The sequence below is a fragment of the Leucopleurus acutus genome, assembly GCF_964270905.1.
Source record: "Leucopleurus acutus genome assembly, chromosome: 1".
In the NCBI taxonomy this organism is placed as follows: Eukaryota; Metazoa; Chordata; class Mammalia; order Artiodactyla; family Delphinidae; genus Leucopleurus; species Leucopleurus acutus.
This window is the reverse complement of record NC_139142.1, coordinates 65,146,603-65,164,155: the sequence shown is the minus strand read 5'-3', so window position 1 is coordinate 65,164,155 and position 17,553 is coordinate 65,146,603. Positions and strand designations below refer to the sequence as shown.

At 40.4% G+C, this 17,553-nt stretch overlaps 1 protein-coding gene across 6 annotated transcripts in view; it reads left to right on the top strand.

Moving 5' to 3' along the window:
• Positions 1 to 14,999: 14,999 nt before the first annotated feature.
• Positions 15,000 to 17,553, top strand: part of NPAS3 (neuronal PAS domain protein 3) — a gene marked incomplete at both ends in the record, with an annotated part of 868,696 nt that continues 866,142 nt past the window's right edge. For all 6 annotated transcript variants that reach the window (XM_082853402.1, XM_082853400.1, XM_082853397.1 and 3 more), the window contains one exon: positions 15,000 to 15,157. In XM_082853402.1, coding sequence (XP_082709528.1) covers positions 15,000 to 15,157 — 158 coding nt within the window. The remainder of the gene's footprint in view (positions 15,158 to 17,553) is intronic.

The window sequence follows — 17,553 nt, the reverse complement described above, 5'->3', positions numbered from 1 at the left end:
ACTCTTCCCTGGTGATCCTCAGAGTGACTGAGCATGGTAGGCCTGCCAGGGCCTGACCTCTTCTGCCCAATGTGGAATTCCTCTGACACACAACTGACTCCCCAGGGTTTCACAATCTGAGACACTCCCTGCCCAATTCTTCCTCCCACTTTCTTTTCACAAATCTCAGATTTATATCCTAGTCTAAAGACTTTGCCAAATCCTGCTTCCTCTTTCTTTATCTTTCCTGGGCATTATGACCCATCGCCATCCAACACACAACTTCTAAAACCTCTTGCACTCCTATCTTCATCTTTGCATTTCATTCCTAGTTGCAATATCTAAATAACTTGATTCTGATTTTGGCTAAAGTGTACATTGCCCACCTGCTTCAGGAGCACTTGAACTTTCTTTCAACTTAATTCATGGAAACTGTTCACCTGTGCCCTGTTACACCAGAAATTTTGCTACAATCACTGTCACTTTCGCCTCATTTCTCAAAACTATAGTGCAAGCCATAGCTTTGTGACCAACAGACTGGGGTAATGATTTAAACTTCAGGAGTCCTTTCTTTACTACTTTTTACATTTGAATGAAAATAAAATTTAGGTCTTCGCTACATACCTGTTATATCCTGCAACAGGTCTCTGTCAAAGGAGTTTTTGATTAGATGGTGAGGAGGGCATCCATACCACAGGAGGGCATGTGTACATGTGAGAAATATGAATACTTTGAATGCCAAGCATAGTTTTCCGTTCTTATATCATGTGTTTTCCATGCTATTCTCGAGTTAAAGTCTCCAAACTTATTTGGAACTATTTGTTGGTCTTTTCCGTCTCAGCAGTACCTCTGGAAGAACTTTGAAGATGTTTTATTTCACTGATATTTAAGGAACACTGATCTTAGAAAGGATCTGGTTTCCTTTTTCTTACCCTCTTATTTTTCCCCCACGGGTTTTAGACTTCTCCGTAACTTTTATTAAGCTATCTTTGAGTTCAGAAGGCTGCGAGAATTTTTCTTTTAAAAAGGAAAGCTTGCCTACCAGCCAGTTTTATATTTTTCCCCAAGCACTCAACAGTCTAATCTTTTTCCCATTTAAAATGAGAAAGAGTTTAGCAAGAAATTGACTTGATGTTAGGACAGGAGCTTTGGGAAGCTTTAATCTCTATGACAGCTTTAACAATCCAATCCCGCTCGCCGACCTCCTACATTTTGAATAGGACCTGCTCCTTCCAGCCCTCCAGGTAGGATAGTAAGCCTCTAAAGCGCGTTTGTGAGGGCTCTGTATTCACTCTTTCTTTTGGTTTTCTCTTCCGTACTTTCAGGATCTTGAGTCTTTGCAACGTATTCCCTAGTCCTTTAAAAGTAGAACTTAGAAAGGAAATGAGACTTTGGTTTGCCTTTGAAATATTTGCTCAAGTTTCGCTCTCTGCACAGCCCCCAAAATGGTGATTTTGGGAAATGTTTGGAAATGCTGAGTCTTTAAAGGAATGCTTTGTTTTCTATTTTCACATAAACAAATGACATAAATTTTTTATGCTAAGGACAGAGACTTTTGCCTCAGAAAAAGATAGCTTTATAATGATCTGTAATATTGTTTATTGGTTACCAATAATTATCCATGCCAGTGGTCCTCAAACTTTAAGGACATCATAGTCACCTGGGGGGCGTAGGCCCGACTCTCAGAATTTTTTATTCAATAGGTGAGAATCAAAAATTTGCATTTCTAACAGGTTCCCATGATGATGATGCTGGTCTGGGGACCATACATTGAGAACCGTTGATCTATACCATTGCTCTCATTACCCAACAGGAAAAATAATCCCTAAAATTTCTATGAGCATTCCTAATTGAACTAGAGTATTATGACCATTTTATATCATTACTGAATGAATTTAGAAGGGGAAGTAAAAAAAATTCTGATTTATTTTAGGACAATTAATTATTAAAATATAAAAACTGTCAGTTATCTTCTCTATCTGATCGGTGGTATTTCATTCCTTTGTTTCTTACGTGAAAAATATATACAGCCAATAATATATACTTGTAAAACAATAATGCCGCTAAAAAGTATAAGCTATTTTCATTGTCTTTATTTTTCTTTAGCTGTTCCAAGTATTTACTGGAGTCTGTTGTAATTAATGAATTTTTTCCATCTATTAATGTGGGGCTAATAGTATGTACTTTTTAGGGTTGTTATGAGGTTTAAAGAAGAGAGTGTGTATAAAATGCCTAACATAGTACCTGACTACTAACAGATGACCATGAAACATCAATTTTTAATTTTCATTTCTTTACCCATTTTAACACCACTAATTATTTGTGGGTACTTTAAAATACATGTATTCTACCCTGAAAAATCAGAGAAATAAGAGAAGAGAGGTACAAATTATTTTAATGTGGGATTATTTTCCATTAGCTATTACAGGCTTTTTTCATTTGTTTGTTTTCAAAATAGGAATAACTCCTTCCATGCAGACTAGGTATGTTATTTTAGACTATTAATGCAAAGTCAATTTTTTTGATTCATACTATTCCCAAACCCATGTAACACCATCAGTAATAACTTCCACCTAGAATTGTGTTTGCATGTCAGTACTAGGCTAAACACTTTATATTGCTTACTTTATTTCATCCTTATAACAACCCTATTAAGTTGTCGTTTCTGACTTTTACAGGTGTTAGTTCATTGCTATCTCCTCTTACCTATAGTGAAACCTCCACATGAGCAGCGGCTTTGTTTTAGGTCCTGCTGTAGCCCTGCTGCTTAAAAGAGTACTTGGCATATAATAGGTGTTCCAGGAGTATTTGTTGAAATAAATCCATGCATCATTAAAAGGAAATGAATGAAAGGAACTCTTCCCTGAGAGGCTAAGTAATTTGCCTCAAGTTCCTGGCCAGGTTAAAATCCAGGCACTGGATTTCAAGTTTTCCCTTTCCTGACCCCTAACATACAATGTAGAATAGGAGTTTCCTAAACTATTATTAAACCATCTGAGCTTCTCTATAACTTTCAAATGGTAACAACAGTGCATGTAATATTGAAATGTGCTTGAAAAGAAACCTGGAGTTACAAGTTTAAAAGAAGCTCAAGTTGAAGGTAAGAGAGTCTTTTGTAGAGAATGGTTGAGGGAGCAAGTTATGTATGTATATATATCTATGTATATAACTTGTCTCTGCAGAACCAGATTGAAAATGTTAAGTCACCCAAGATCACCAATAGAAGGATCTCTCATTCTCAAACTGCTGAATGCCTGCAGCCATTCCTTCAGTGAAAGTGGTGGTTGAGGTTTTCTAGAGTCCATGTTCCCACTATAAGCAATCTTGATTCTTTGTTTTTGTTTTTTGCGGTACGCGGGCCTCTCACTGTTGTGGCCTCTCCCGTTGCGGAGCACAGGCTCCGGACACGCAGACTCAGCGGCCATGGCTCACGGGCCCAGCCGCTCCGCGGCATGTGGGATCTTCCTGGACCGGGGCACGAACCCGTGTCCCCTGCATCGGCAGGCGGACTCTCAACCACTGCGCCACCAGGGAAGCCCAGCAATCTTGATTCTTGATACTTCTCCCTCATATTCTGAATATGGGTCAAAGGAACAATAGTTGACCACATTAGTATTGAGTAAATAATATCTGCAGGTTTCACTGGGTTTAGTTCTATGTTATAAATACGTTTAAAATTATAGCTCACAATACAAGATTTCTTATTGCACTGAAATTCCAAAAAATTTGTCTTCTTCCTTTAAGAAAAAAAAAAAAAGAAAGAATGTGATCACATTTTACTCATATATCCCAAACATTTACATGAGAGGGAAATAAACTATTTTATCTCAGCAGTTATTAATTTGGGTTGTTGTTACACAAAGCTGAAGTGATTTCATATACGGTATATTTTACTTTGGTAAGTTCAATATTTCGTTTTAGAAAAAGTTAAAAATAAAAAGTCATAATAGGGACTTCCCTGGTGGCTCAGTGGTTAAGAATCTGCCTGCCAATTCAGGGGACACGGGTTCAAGCCCTGGTCCATGAAGATCCCACATGCCGTGGAGCAACTAAGCCCATGCGCCACAACTACTGAGCCTGTGCTACTGAGCCTGCATGCCACAACTACTGAGCCCGCATGCCTAGAGCCTGTGCTCCGCAACCAGAGAAGCCACCGCAATGAGGAGCCCACACACCACAACGAAGAGAAGTCCCCACTGGTGGCAACTAGAGAAAGTCCATGTGCAGCAACAAAAACCCAATGTAGCCAAAAATAAAAATAAATAAAATTTAAAAAGTCATAATAAACCAAGATCTTTGACATCAAGGCACTTTCCAAGTGAAAATGCTTCTTATCATTCTCCAAAATAAAACAAAATAAGATTGGCAAAACTTTGAAATTTGGTTTAGATTTCCCCTCATATATAATAACTTATAATTCTCAATGAATCTTCCTCAAGTTTTAGTTTTCTTTGACTATGACTACACAAATCACTTTTTAAGAGGGATCATTTCTCAGTCAAAATAAGTAAAATTAAAACAGAGTTATGTTGGTATCTTCCCTTTGTGCAAAGATACATGGATGACATTTCTCTGATACACATCTTTCTTGATTCCCCTGAGACAAAAACACTGAAAAGCTGTCTCTGTAAATAAGTCAGCCAAGAAGCTGCTTCTTCTACAACTTCCATCAAATATGTATCTCACAGTTGAGATATAATTCTTGAGCCAGATTATTTTAAATTCCATAATAAATGATTAATTCTTCAGTAGTTTATCATCTCTTTGAGATATGCCTTTGATTATGAATACTAATAACAAGTAGTGATTTAACTTCAAAAGATTGTTACTCTCCTCCTATTTGGTCTGCATCTTGAGCAGCTGTCCAGGGTACTTAAACAAAATTAATTAGTATAAATACTTAAATTACAGATCTTTCCCTTTTTCTTGTGGTTTGTGGGTTTTGAGACACTGAAGACGCCTTGCACAATAACTCAGTTTGTTTTTCCATTTTGAACAAGATTTTAAAATCCTCCAGCCTAAGAATAATGATAAATGATATAGAAAATATTTGTGGTTGCCTGTGAAGCTGTGTTAGAAAGATTGTACAACACTTCTTTGAAAATGGTGTTATGGTATTTTGCTTATGGAATAGAGATAATATGATTAAATATTATGTCTACATAAAATATGAACTTAAAGGTCACTGACTCCAGCTCTTTATCTGAATTCCTAGAAGGTAGTCATTTTGTTCCAAGTTAGGGAGGCTCAGCACCTCCAGAGGTGGCCCTCTTCAGGTTCTGAACAATGGAAAACCTCTTTCTGCTATGGAACTTAATCTAGCTCCTTCTGAGTTTCATCTTTCCATCCTTCTGAAGTATCATTCTGACTTCTGTATTCCCATCTTTTTCTTGGAGAACAAAGGGAAAATTAAGTTACTGGTCCCAGATCTTCAACATTAAGTGCTGGAATTGCTTTGTTAGAAGCTATACCCACTTCCTGGATAACAATATAAGAAAACAAAGTATGTATTTCTGAGTTCTACATGAAATCAAAATCCCAAGTACAACATTCGTAATAATCTATTCATGATTTGATAGCAAACCGACACATAATTGCAAAGTGTATTTTCACTCTTTAAAAAAATACAGCAAAAAGGAAGTTTAAACTCTTCCTCTTACTTATTGGTCATAATAATAACTTAGACACATACTCTTAAGACAGCAGTTCTCAAAGTGTGGGTTGAGGATGTTTTCAGGGTGTCCATGAAGTCAAAACTATTTTAATATACTATAGTAATGCTAATAATATAATAATATTAAAACATTATTTGCCTTTTTCATTGTGAATGTTTCACTGTGGATGCTGATGGTACAAAAGCAATGGTGAGTAGAACTGCTTGGGCATCAGCATGAATCAAGGCAGTAGCACCAAACTACACTAGTAGTCACTGTATTCTCCCCTGCCGCACATTCACAGTAAAAAGCTGCCAGGTTCATTTGAGAACAGCCTTGATGAAGCAGTAAGAATTATTAACTTTATTACATCTGGCCCCTTGAACACATATCTTTAAATATCCTTTGTGGTGAAATGGGAAGTACTCATAAAACACTTTTGCTACATATGTGTAAGTATCTGAAAAAAATACTCTTGCCATTGTTTTTGTTGCAAGCTGAACTAGCCACTTTTTTCATGGAACACTATTTGAAAGAATAACTGACAAACTATGGGTATTCAGATGTGAGTATTTGACAGACATTTTCTTGAAAATGAATGAAGTGTGTCTGTCACTTTGAAGATCCAACTGACGGTATTTAGCTACCAATAATATTTGAGATTCCAAGCGATAATTAGAATTTTAGGAAGCTTGTACCTGTCATTGTAAGCTTGACAGCTTCCCAGTATGTAGAGACTTTACTGAACAGAGTGGTAGAGATACTAGCAATTGTGATTTTTACTGATATTGTATAATAAAATGTGTTAACCTTTGGAAGAGCTGCGTAATCCAGTTAGTTAATGTTTTAAAAATTATCATTGCATATGATATAAAGCCATGTATGGACCAAAAAATCTACAGGCCAATGGATTTCAGTGATTAGAGTGTGAAAACTTTCTTAATATCATTCCAGATTCCACATTACAGCTAACTTTTAAGAAATTACTACTTACGAGTGTTGGTATAATAACAGCAAAGAAGAATATCTACAATTATATGTAAAGGCTATTAAAATTTAACTTAACTCTTTTCTAACCTTGTATCTATGTGAACCTAGATTTTCTTCACCAAGACAACTTATTGTAACAGACTGAATGCAGAAAAGATATGGGAATCTTGTTGTCTTCTATTAAGCCAGATATTAAAGAAAGCAAAACAAAAAAATAAAACAATATCACTATTTCTTATTTGGTTGGAAAAAATAGTGTTAAAATAGTTTACAAAATGTTTAAAATAAAAAGTGTTATTATGTTAACATGTAATGAGTTTGTTATTTTTAAAATGAACTAATAAGAAATTTTTGCATATATATGTTAATTTTGACTACATTAAATATTGATAGATGTGATGTACATAACCCAAAGCTCTTTGAATGGCCTCCAAATGTTTAAGAGTTAAAGGAGACTTGAGACAAAAATGTTGTGAATCATTGTGCCAAGGAATACTCTGGTAAAAGATTCAGTTATCCTTACCCTCATTAACTTCAAAAGATTGGAAATAAAACCCATATATTTGTTTCCAGTAATAACCAATACAATAGTGGATCTGTTATCTACTATTTTATGCCTCTACATATCTATTTAAAAATCTTTACTATATTTAATTTTCTTTAATCAAAGATTGTTTATTTATAATATGAAGGTTGATAACAATACCAACCAGATATATTTCTTGTAACAAGGATGATGGGATACTGCATTGCACACCTTTTTTTTCAGTTTTCTTTACAAATATATTTTTAAATTTTATAATGGAGTATAGTCGATTTACAATGTTGTGTTAGTTTCACATGTACAGTAAAGTTATTCAGTTATAAATATACATACCCCTTTCTTTTTCATATTTATAATATGAAGGTTGATAACAATACCAACCAGATATATTTCTTGTAACAAGGATGATGGGATACTGCATTGCACACCTTTTTTTTCAGTTTTCTTTACAAATATATTTTTAAATTTTATAATGGAGTATAGTCGATTTACAATGTTGTGTTAGTTTCACATGTACAGTAAAGTTATTCAGTTATACATATACTACCCCTTTCTTTTTCATATTCTTTTCCTATATGTTATTATAGAGTATTGAGTAGAGTTCCCTGTGCTATACAGAAGGTCCTTGCTGCTTATCTATTTTATACATAGTAGTGTGTTTATATTAATCCCAACCTCCTAATTTTTCCCTCCCCCAACACCTTTCCCCTTTGGTAACCATAGGTTTGTTTTCTAAGTCTGTGAGTCTGTTTCTGTTTTGTAATTAAGTTCATTTGTATCATTTTTTAGAATTCACATATGTGATATCATATGATATATGTCTTTGTCTGTCTGACTTACTTCACTTAGTATGGTAATCTCTAGGTCCTATACATCTTGCATATGATTAATGTCAGAAGTTTACTGCCCTTTGTGTAAAGCTGAACTTCAAGCCCCTAGGAAAGTGCACTGGACTTTAGGAAACACTTGCAGTAATTTTATCTGGTGTCTTTCTTAACTTTGATCAACAAAATTAGTCACTTAGAACTGCAGGTGTATTGTTGTAGAATTTAAAATAAATAACTTTAGAGTTGTCAACATTCATAAATAGAGCATGTAAATATTTCATAACTTATCTCGGTAACCATCAAGACCTTTCCCATCTCCAAGGAAGAGAACTTGGGAGAGAGCTTAAGAGACTGTCCTCATGGTGATGACTACCTTTCATTGAGTAATTAACATGAGCCAGGCACTGTACTAAGTACTTTACACACCTTATATCACTTAAACCCTACAACAATCCTTTGAGAACTACATATATTACTAGTTTTACAAAGAAAGGAACAGAGGCTTGGTGAAAATAAATAAATTGCTTGAAGTCACCCAGCTTGTAAATGGTAGAACTGTAGTCAAACCCAGAGTGCATGATTCTTACCCCAAGCTCCTGACCACATTTTATTTCTCTTCTCATCTGGTTCAAACCCCAACCTCCCATGCCACTTTTGTACTTTTTATGTAAATCTGTTGTTGCCCTAGGACACTTTATTGCAATTGCAATAATTGCAACTGCAATTTCTTTATATATTTACTTCTGCTTATAAACCCTTGACTCCCTGAAGGAAGGAACTGTGCCCGAATCCCCATCAGGCAGGGCAAATCCATTTTTGCTGACCTGAATTAATACCAGGTTAGGTTGTGGAAGCTGAGAGAGCTTAAAGAACTTGCCCTTGACCACTCAATCAGTGTGTAGCAAAGTTGGGCTCTGAATCTAGACCTCCCAACTCAACCCTCTATCTTAAACACTGCAGGTCAGTGGTTCTCAAATATGGTGCCTGGACAAATGGCATCAGTATCATCTAGCAATTTGTTAGAAATGCAGATTATTAGCCCCACCCCAGACCTACTGAATAAGATCTTGTAAAGGTAAGACTCAGAAATTTGTGCTTTGATAAGCCCTTCTTGTGATCTGATGCATGCTAAAGTTTGAGAATCACTCCTCTAGGTGAAAAGACAAAACAGTTTAATAAAAACAGAATGTTTGACACAGCATGGAGTGTAATAAAACTGTTTGATTTGCTATGTGATTAGGTTTATAAAATATCCCATCCTACTGAAAATGAAAAATTCAAGTAAAAATTCATCTAGTATGGTTGTTTTCATTTTGAAAAAAATCAGTCCAAAGCAATGTCACTCCTTCAATCAAGCATGCACTGAATTAATACTTTTACAATTAATAAGAAAATTAAGTGAAGAAAAGAGTCCATTGGCTATTTAAGTATGCCTACTTGGGGGAATCCAGCCAAACAGAAATAAAATTTCCAGTGAGCACTAGGTATAATTTTCACTGAAACAAAAAGTAGCATGGGCTGCTGGATCTGAGGTGCAAGTCACAACTCACATCTTAGTGGGTCTTTTCAAGTTCTAATTATGCTGACAGTCATAGAAGAAGCAAACTGGAACCAACATTTTGGGACTCCTTTGTAATCACAGGTAGATTTAAAATTGTCTCCTAAAAATTAGAGATATTTCAACCCCCAAATCAAATTCTCTATCATGAAAAAATAGGCAAGAGCAATTTTTGAGATTGTTGTTTAAAGACAAATTAGTCTTTTAAATATGTTAAGACAATTTAGTTTTTTTGCATGTAAGTCTAAGTTTAGCTTTAGTTAGATTCTATTGATTTGCACATGCTTTGGAATAATATTACATGATGTGTGAATATTTTAACTAAAAAAAAATAAAACCGTATGGATCTGAGACCCTTCCCCACTCACTAATTTTTTTTTAAACAATTCCTCCTCTCCTACTGCCTGCTGCTGATTTTAGAAAATAGCTAAAAGATTTTCTTCTCTTTTAACTAAACCTCTTCTGTTTCTAGCTATATATTTATAAAGTCCTCTGAGAATTAGTTTAGCATAATAGCTTGAGATATTCAGTATTTGATATAGGTAGTAGTAATATGAAAAAATCCTCAGTACTCTCCTTATATATTATAAATGGACTTACATATATTATAAATAATGATTTATTAGGTATTCTCTCTTAATTCCTTAGTTTCTCTTCTGGAATATTGAGAAAGACATTATTGTGAAGTTCACGTCATTTGTTTCTACCCTGACATTGTAGCTTTGCTTTTGAATGGACTAGGAGACATATTAATCACATGGCAAAGTTAGTAGTAAGAGCTTGAATTCAATTTGGATTGAGGAGCAAAGATGGAAAATTGTTTAAATCAAATATTAAACCCCTCTACAGAATGTAAAATCTCCTTCCCATGATATGCAGGGACCTTAATTTTAGCTCATGGCTTTTCCTACAATGAAGACTCATCTCTCAGATTATTGTAAATGATCTCACATGTTTTCTTTTTTGTGGCGGGGGGCGCTGTGTTGGGTTTTCATTGCTGCGTGTGGGCTTTCTGTAGTTGCAGCGAACTGGGGCTACTCTTCGTTGCGGTGCGTGGGCTTCTCATTGTGGTGGCTTCTCTTGTTGAGCAGCACAGGCTCTAGAGTGTGTGGGCTTCAGTAGCTGTGGCACGTGGGCTCAGTAGTTGTGGCTCACCGGCTCTAGAGGACAGGCTCAGTAGTTGTGGCTCGTGGGCTGTAGAGCACAGGCTCAGTAGTTGTGGCGCACGGGCTTAGTTGCTCCACGGCATGTGGGATCTTCCTGGACCAGTGCTCAAACCCGTGTTCCCTGCATTGGCAGGCGGATTCTTAACCACTGTGCCACCAGGAAAGTCCTCACATGGGTGTTTTTTAATGGAAAAAAAACCCTCTCATTGAAGCATGATCCCTTCAATAAAACACTCAACTTTTCAGAGTAAAGCATATCTTACCTTATTCATTACATATAGTATTTTCATTCTGTTTATTTTGTTTTGCTTTATCTTTTTCTGATCTCTGTGTACTATTTTATTTTCCTCTTAAATACCTGACCAAAGTAAAGCAAAAATTAGGTACAATAAAGCTTTGTAGCTCCTGTCTCCTACCTGTCACTGGCAGCTTCTGACAGCCAATCATGAAAATTCAAAGTCAAACCATTTAACTCTAAGTCAATGGAAATGAATTTCCAGAGAATAGATATTTATATCATATGAGCAAAAGGCACAGTTGTACAATGACACCAAGGATAAAGATGTAAATATATAATTGTGGTGGCTGTGTGTGTATCATATGTATGTTTTCAGAGTTATGACATCATAAAATCCTTTTCTATATCTCTACATAACCTAATATGTAGATTTTAGGTGGGGGGAGAAGGATATACAATGAGAAAGTATACAGTTTAATGTTAACTGGAGCCCTTTTGGTTGGATGAGTGCCAAAGCAACTTTCAAAATATTTCAAAACGGCTGCCAGCATGTAAAGATTTTAACTGAAAGAGTAGAGTAATGAAATCTGAATTACTAATGAGGGAATAAACTTATATTTTGCTTAAGGTCCTTAATGAACATGGAGATAAGAAGATGCAATAAGGAATTTGTCTGTCATGCATGCAAACCAAACTTCCAAATTTTTACATGTAAAGACAAAATACTGAAACAGACTTATCACATACATTCTAAGGTAACCCACGGTGCAAGTCTTCTTTGAGTAGTCTGTTTATTTCTATTTTAGAAAAGAAAGTTTCTGGAGGGCAGGAGCCATATTAATTCTCTTAAATATGGACAGTTGAAAGCTTGGAACTTTGAAGTTGAATGTGCTCATTAAACTCTATTTTAATAATATCAAGTATAATTGAAGTAGCTTAAGCATATCTAGTTTCAAATATCTAACAGCAGACCTCACATCTTCTTTCGAGTGGGATAGGTTTGCCCTTTGGGCTTCCAAGAAAAACTTGCCCTCCAAAAAAGAAGAGAAGCAGGATCACATATTTCCAGACCAACTAGTCTGTAAAATAAGTAGTCAATAAAATATAATAGCTGGTCTTTTCTATTCATAGAATCAATATTAAAACAGTTAAAGAAGAAGAGTGATACTGTCTATAAATGTAACTCGTGGATTGTGCAGAAAATACTCTAAAAGGAAAAATAATTTTCTAAAAATCCTTGTTTTGGCAAAAGAGCATTTTATCTGCGTCTGGCATCGTTTAGCATATGAGGGACTGCCTCTGGATCCACCAGATCTAACCTGAAACATGGCATCACATATTGGAGTCAAAGTACACATGGAAGAAGCAGCCACTTGCTGGAAACCTCCACCAACTGGTTGACCTAGATATCAAATGCCAGGCACAGGCACCAGCCCACAACGGGCCAATAATTCAGACATGCTATTTTATAGAAATCCACTGTTTGCATATCTGTTCATGTTAAGCCTCATTGGTCAGCCCTTAACTGGGCTTCCTTTGGCCTACAGTACTGCTGGCCTTGACCTATGCAGTCAGAGAAGGAGAACTTTTCCCAACCCCTAGATCATTCCTGACCTGGCTATAATTAGCACAAACTCCCACTTCTTTCTACAGGAAAGCTTGCAGAGCCAAGAGTTGGTATTTGAGATCTCTTCAGACTCAGCCCTGAGGATGAGAGGTGGGGAGGGGAGAGCTCTGAGACCCGAGTCAAACCGCAAGGCCTGGCCTGGCCACATCTGTGACCTGATCCCGCCACGGTGTCTTTCCACTTAACCACGTGCCCCTACCCTCGCCGGTTCAGTGACTTTGCGTTTGGCCACTGAACAAGTATTAATATCTCTTAATGAAATGCCTTTGAACTAGAAAAAGACCCCTTCCTGGGAAGGAGGCAGTCAGGACCTCAGTTAGATCTTCAACTAACTCGTGGGATCCCTAGCACATGCCACAGATGCTCATTACGATTCATTTTACGTGCAACATGTGGGGGACGAAGCAGTTTCATATCTCCTGGTATTATCTGCCGTCCAAAGCATTTTCTTTGAGAGGAAAATGGAAACGCAGCTGCGCCGTGGGCCCGGCCAGCCAGAGCTGGGGCTCCCTCCCTCTGGCTCCCTGCGGCTGCCGGGCGCGGGCGGCTTCTCCGGAAACTGACTCGGGTTAGGGGAGCGCAGAGGTTGCTCAGCCTGAGCGGGACGCCGCCGGGGCGCGGACCGGCCTTTGTGCGGCTTGGCTGTTTTCCGGGAGCCACGAGGGTGAAAGGGGACTCCCAGTTCTGCGGCGAGGGTAGGCGTCTGGCCCCCAGACCTTGTGCCGGGACGCCGGGCTGGGCAGTCTCTATCGCTCTCGTCCTCGGCAACTTCTGGCCAATCGGCCCTGCCTCTCTGGGTCCCAGCGGCCGGCTGCGCCCCAGGCTCAAAGGGTTAAGCAGGTGCCTCGTCCGGCGAGGCGCTATTGGCAGAGGGTCGAGCGGCGCGGCCGCGGCCACCACGCTCCGCCGAGCCCAAGTTGGTTTCGCGCGGCGGGCGCGGCGGCCAGTTGTCCCCCAGCTGCCAGGCCCGGGCCTCTGCGCGCGGGGAGAGGAAGAGACGAGAGAGCGAGATGGGGAAACCAACAGGAGCACCAGCCAAGCTTGTTGGGGGCGGTGGCGCGCAAAAGGAGGGGAGCCCGAGCCCCGCGTCGCGTAAGGGCTGCACCGTCCTCCCGGCAACTCAGGTCCAGTGTCGCCACCCGGAAGAAAGAGGGAGGAAGTGGGGCCACTGGGGGTCCTGGGCAGGGGGTAGGGGTAATCATTCACTCCCATTGGCCCCACCCATTATGCAGGCTATAAGGAGTACAAGTTGTCAGTAAAAGGGCGCGCCCAAACCACAGCATCCCTCCTCATCCCCTAAAGAAACACCGATGTAACAATATGGAGAAGTAACTGGAAGACACGAGGAAATAAATGCACGTGTTTTCTCTTTTTGTTTCCCTGGTGGTTGGAATTTGCAGAGTTCGCCCCAGTTGTGGCTGCTAATTTATTCGTTTCGTCGTTCGAAAGGGGCGTATAGAGATGGGTCATCAGGGGCACACCCGAATCCCTCCAGCTGGACCTGCAGTCCCCACCTCACAAGTTTGTCCAAGACCAACATGCCAGCCCACCAGAAGCTAGGAGAGTCCCTTCTGATAAAGGGAACAAACTCTCCATTGCACAAAAGCGCCTCCCCCCCAACCTTCTCCTTTGCACACCATCCCTCCTCGATAAGCATCAAGTTCTCCAGTAGTCCAACTTGCAGTTGGCAACCTTCGCGCTGCCTAGTGTACAGAAGACGGGCAGAGAGGGGTCCCGGCCCGGAGGGGAGGCTCTGCGCCCCCATTCCTGCACACGCGGACTAGAGTCCAGGTTACAGGGAGCCGCGGGAGGCGCGAGCCTGCTTGGATGGTGGTTATTTTCTCTAGAGAAAAGAGGGGAGAGAGCGCGCCTGTCTTACACTTGGAGTCGGAAGTGCGCGGTGTGTGTGTGCGTGTTTGTGTTGAGGGGGCGGGAAAGAAAGGCACCCTCCGCTGCCCGTCATCCCCTTGCACCAGCCAAGTCCTCTCTAAGCCTCCCGGTGCATCCTTCCTCCGCCACCCCCTCCCCTTCTTCCCTCAGCTGGGCTCGCGCAGCGCAGTCGGAGCAGCCAGTGAGAGCAACATCCTGGAAAGAGGGGGGAGCACCACCACCCCCCAAAAGGGAAAAAAGGACCCACCCTGACACGTTTTGCTGTTTGCAAGTCCCTCGCACGCCCCCCCCCGCACCTCCTCCTTGCGCTTGCGGCCCCCCCAGCCCGCTGCGCGCACATCAAAGCGCCTCTCCGCCGCGCACAGTGGCCGCGGCTCACTAATGGGATTGCAGGCTAGTGCCTGGCTCCGCTGCTGCCGCCGCCGCTGCTCGCGCTGCTGCTGCTGCCGCCGCTGCCCGAGCCCCAGCCCGAGCCCCCGCCAGCCCGAGCCCAGAGCCGCCGCGCCCGGGGGCCTAAGCCGCGGCGATGATCCGAATCTTTCCGGATTTCAGCGTGCAGGTGACGGCCGCGGCAGCCGGCGGGGCGGCCGCGGGGGTGCCGGCCGGCGCGGGCATGGGGAGGGCCGGCGCCGCGGCCAACGGCACCCCGCAGAACGTCCAGGGCATCACCTCCTACCAGCAGCGGTGAGTAGTCCCGCCTGGGCTGGGATAGTGCCCCCGCTCCGGGGTGCTGGGGTGGGACTCACTTTGCCTCCTGCTTTATGCGTTACAACACACATGCACATCGCCAGGGCTCACTTTGCTTGCCCCTCGTTCTACAGATAAGACAGGAAAAAATAATTCACAATTCGGATTGAGAGGCACTCCAGTGTACTGGCGAAGTCAAATCAACCTTTGCCTTCTGCCTGGCCCCAAATCTAGAGTCTCAGCCCCGCGTAGCCAAGGAGTTACAGCGAAGTCTGAGGCACAGAACAAGGTGCTTTTGCAAAGTTTGGGATCCTCGTCCCTTTCAGCGGAATTTTCTCAATGCTTCTGCCGGGTGCGGACCCGCACTGACGGGCGGCCAGGGGGGCAATTGATCACCTGAGGCTGATTGATCATTTGTTTCCAAACAGAATGGGAACAGTTTTCACGTGTAGCCGTACACTTGCAATTCTACATAATAGTGTTATCATGTCACCTGTTACTACAGGGAAATACAGCATGAAATCCGAGTCTCCTCGGCGCTGTTAAGTATTCATCTTAAACGTATTATAATGCAAATGCGTAAGATTCAGAGATGCAAGTTAGGAAGCAAATTTTACAAAGTTAGGTTAGGTGGGAAGAAGGAAGTTTTAAAGTATTTATTGTTTGCATTTCCTCCAAACATTTATGGATTTAAAAAAATATGGTTGTGACATTGAAATAGTAAACATTCTTTGATTCAGTTAGGAAAGAAAGGGGAAAAAAATTACCACCACCACCAACAGCCCTAGAACCCTGAAGTTTTTCCTTAAGGACAACTTGAGATGTTGCAAGATTTTATCAAAAATGTAATCCACAAAAATGTGCTGAGAAATACTAACGATGTAGTATGAAAGGTAAGCTTCCCATTTGTGGGGCTCAGTTTTATAGAAGATGGGAGGAAAAAAAGAACACATGAAAGTGTGAAATTAAATATTTGTGTTTCCCAGATTGCATACGATTAAACATCTGAGAGCTTTGCCAATGGCATTTAACTTAAAATATACACAATGCATAATTCAAATAACACCTCCTATTCTTACCTTGTATTTCAAACTTCATTGATTTGAGAACCTTTGATTTGAACCAACAGTGTTTAAACTGAAAAGGTTAAGATAATCTATCACTGCCATATTTTGTGCCTTCTAACCAGTGGCTCAGCAACCAGAGCAGGTTTTGCATAACACACTGAATGTTTTCCAAGTTGATGGCCAGTATTGCAGATATTCTGTAGAAGACTTCATTATATGCTCTGAGTATTGTCAGAAGTTTAAAACAAAGAGTCTTGAAAATAAGTCAAAAAGAGGCTATTCCTTGTCAAAGAGATTTTTAAATTATTTTAGTCTTGTTTTACTTCAGTGATTACAATAACCTTTAATACAAAAGATCTGGGAATCTTTCAAACACAAAGGACCAGGAAAGAATTAGATTTTTCCTTTTCATGGTTCAGGTATGGTTTTATGGTTTTTTTTTTTTTTGTCACTCATAAAACATTTAAATGACAATAGAATCCAGTGATCACTTTAACTAGGAAGTGCAGGCAATAGTCACAATAGTGTGATCTCTGAAGTAGGGAGTCAAGGGTCAGAAATGTCAGATGGCCTTTGGATGATTTCAGGGACCTCCAGGGAACTTCAGCTAACCCTTAAGATATGAATTGGGCATAAGAGGTAGTCATGAACTTTCAGCCTTTATGTTTACTCTCTGAGTGTTGGTGTCTTTCATCATAAAGATCTTCCCAGGGCCAATTTCCCTGCAAGTCAGGAGCATGCAGGGGTAATCCTCCATGGTCCCGCACTCAAACGCCAAAAGCTGTACCGATGCTTCCACCTTCATCTTTGAATTTGGGCCACTTTATCAAGTCTGAATCCCACTGCAGTTCTAAAGTCTAAAGCTTTAAAAATAATCAACTCTAAACTCTAGCCTTTGGGATGTATTGTTCCCTTCTTCTCTTTTTATGTTCTGTCATATTGACAGAAGAGAAGGTGCTAGTTGTGAAAAATGTAGCTCTTGGTTTCGTTACTCAGATGTGATGACACCTGTTACTGCCTTTAATTTTAATTTGGGGACAGGGGAGCGAGTCATGTGGGGCAAGAAGATTATTGGCAGGGTCTGAGTCACAAGTCCCCTGTCCTCTGGAATTTTATTGGGAATGTGGGCCACCTACTTGTTAGGCTGAAGGGGCTGTGAAGGGCAGACTTAGTTTCCACCTCAAGACCTGGATCTGTCAGAGTGAATGGCGACAACATTCCCCCCCCCCCCCGCCAAAATTTGTTTTTGCATTAACTTATTTTGGGGAGTCTAATGAGGGAGTGACGGGGTGGAGGGTTTTCAAGCAAAGAGTGGCCTGTTGGAAG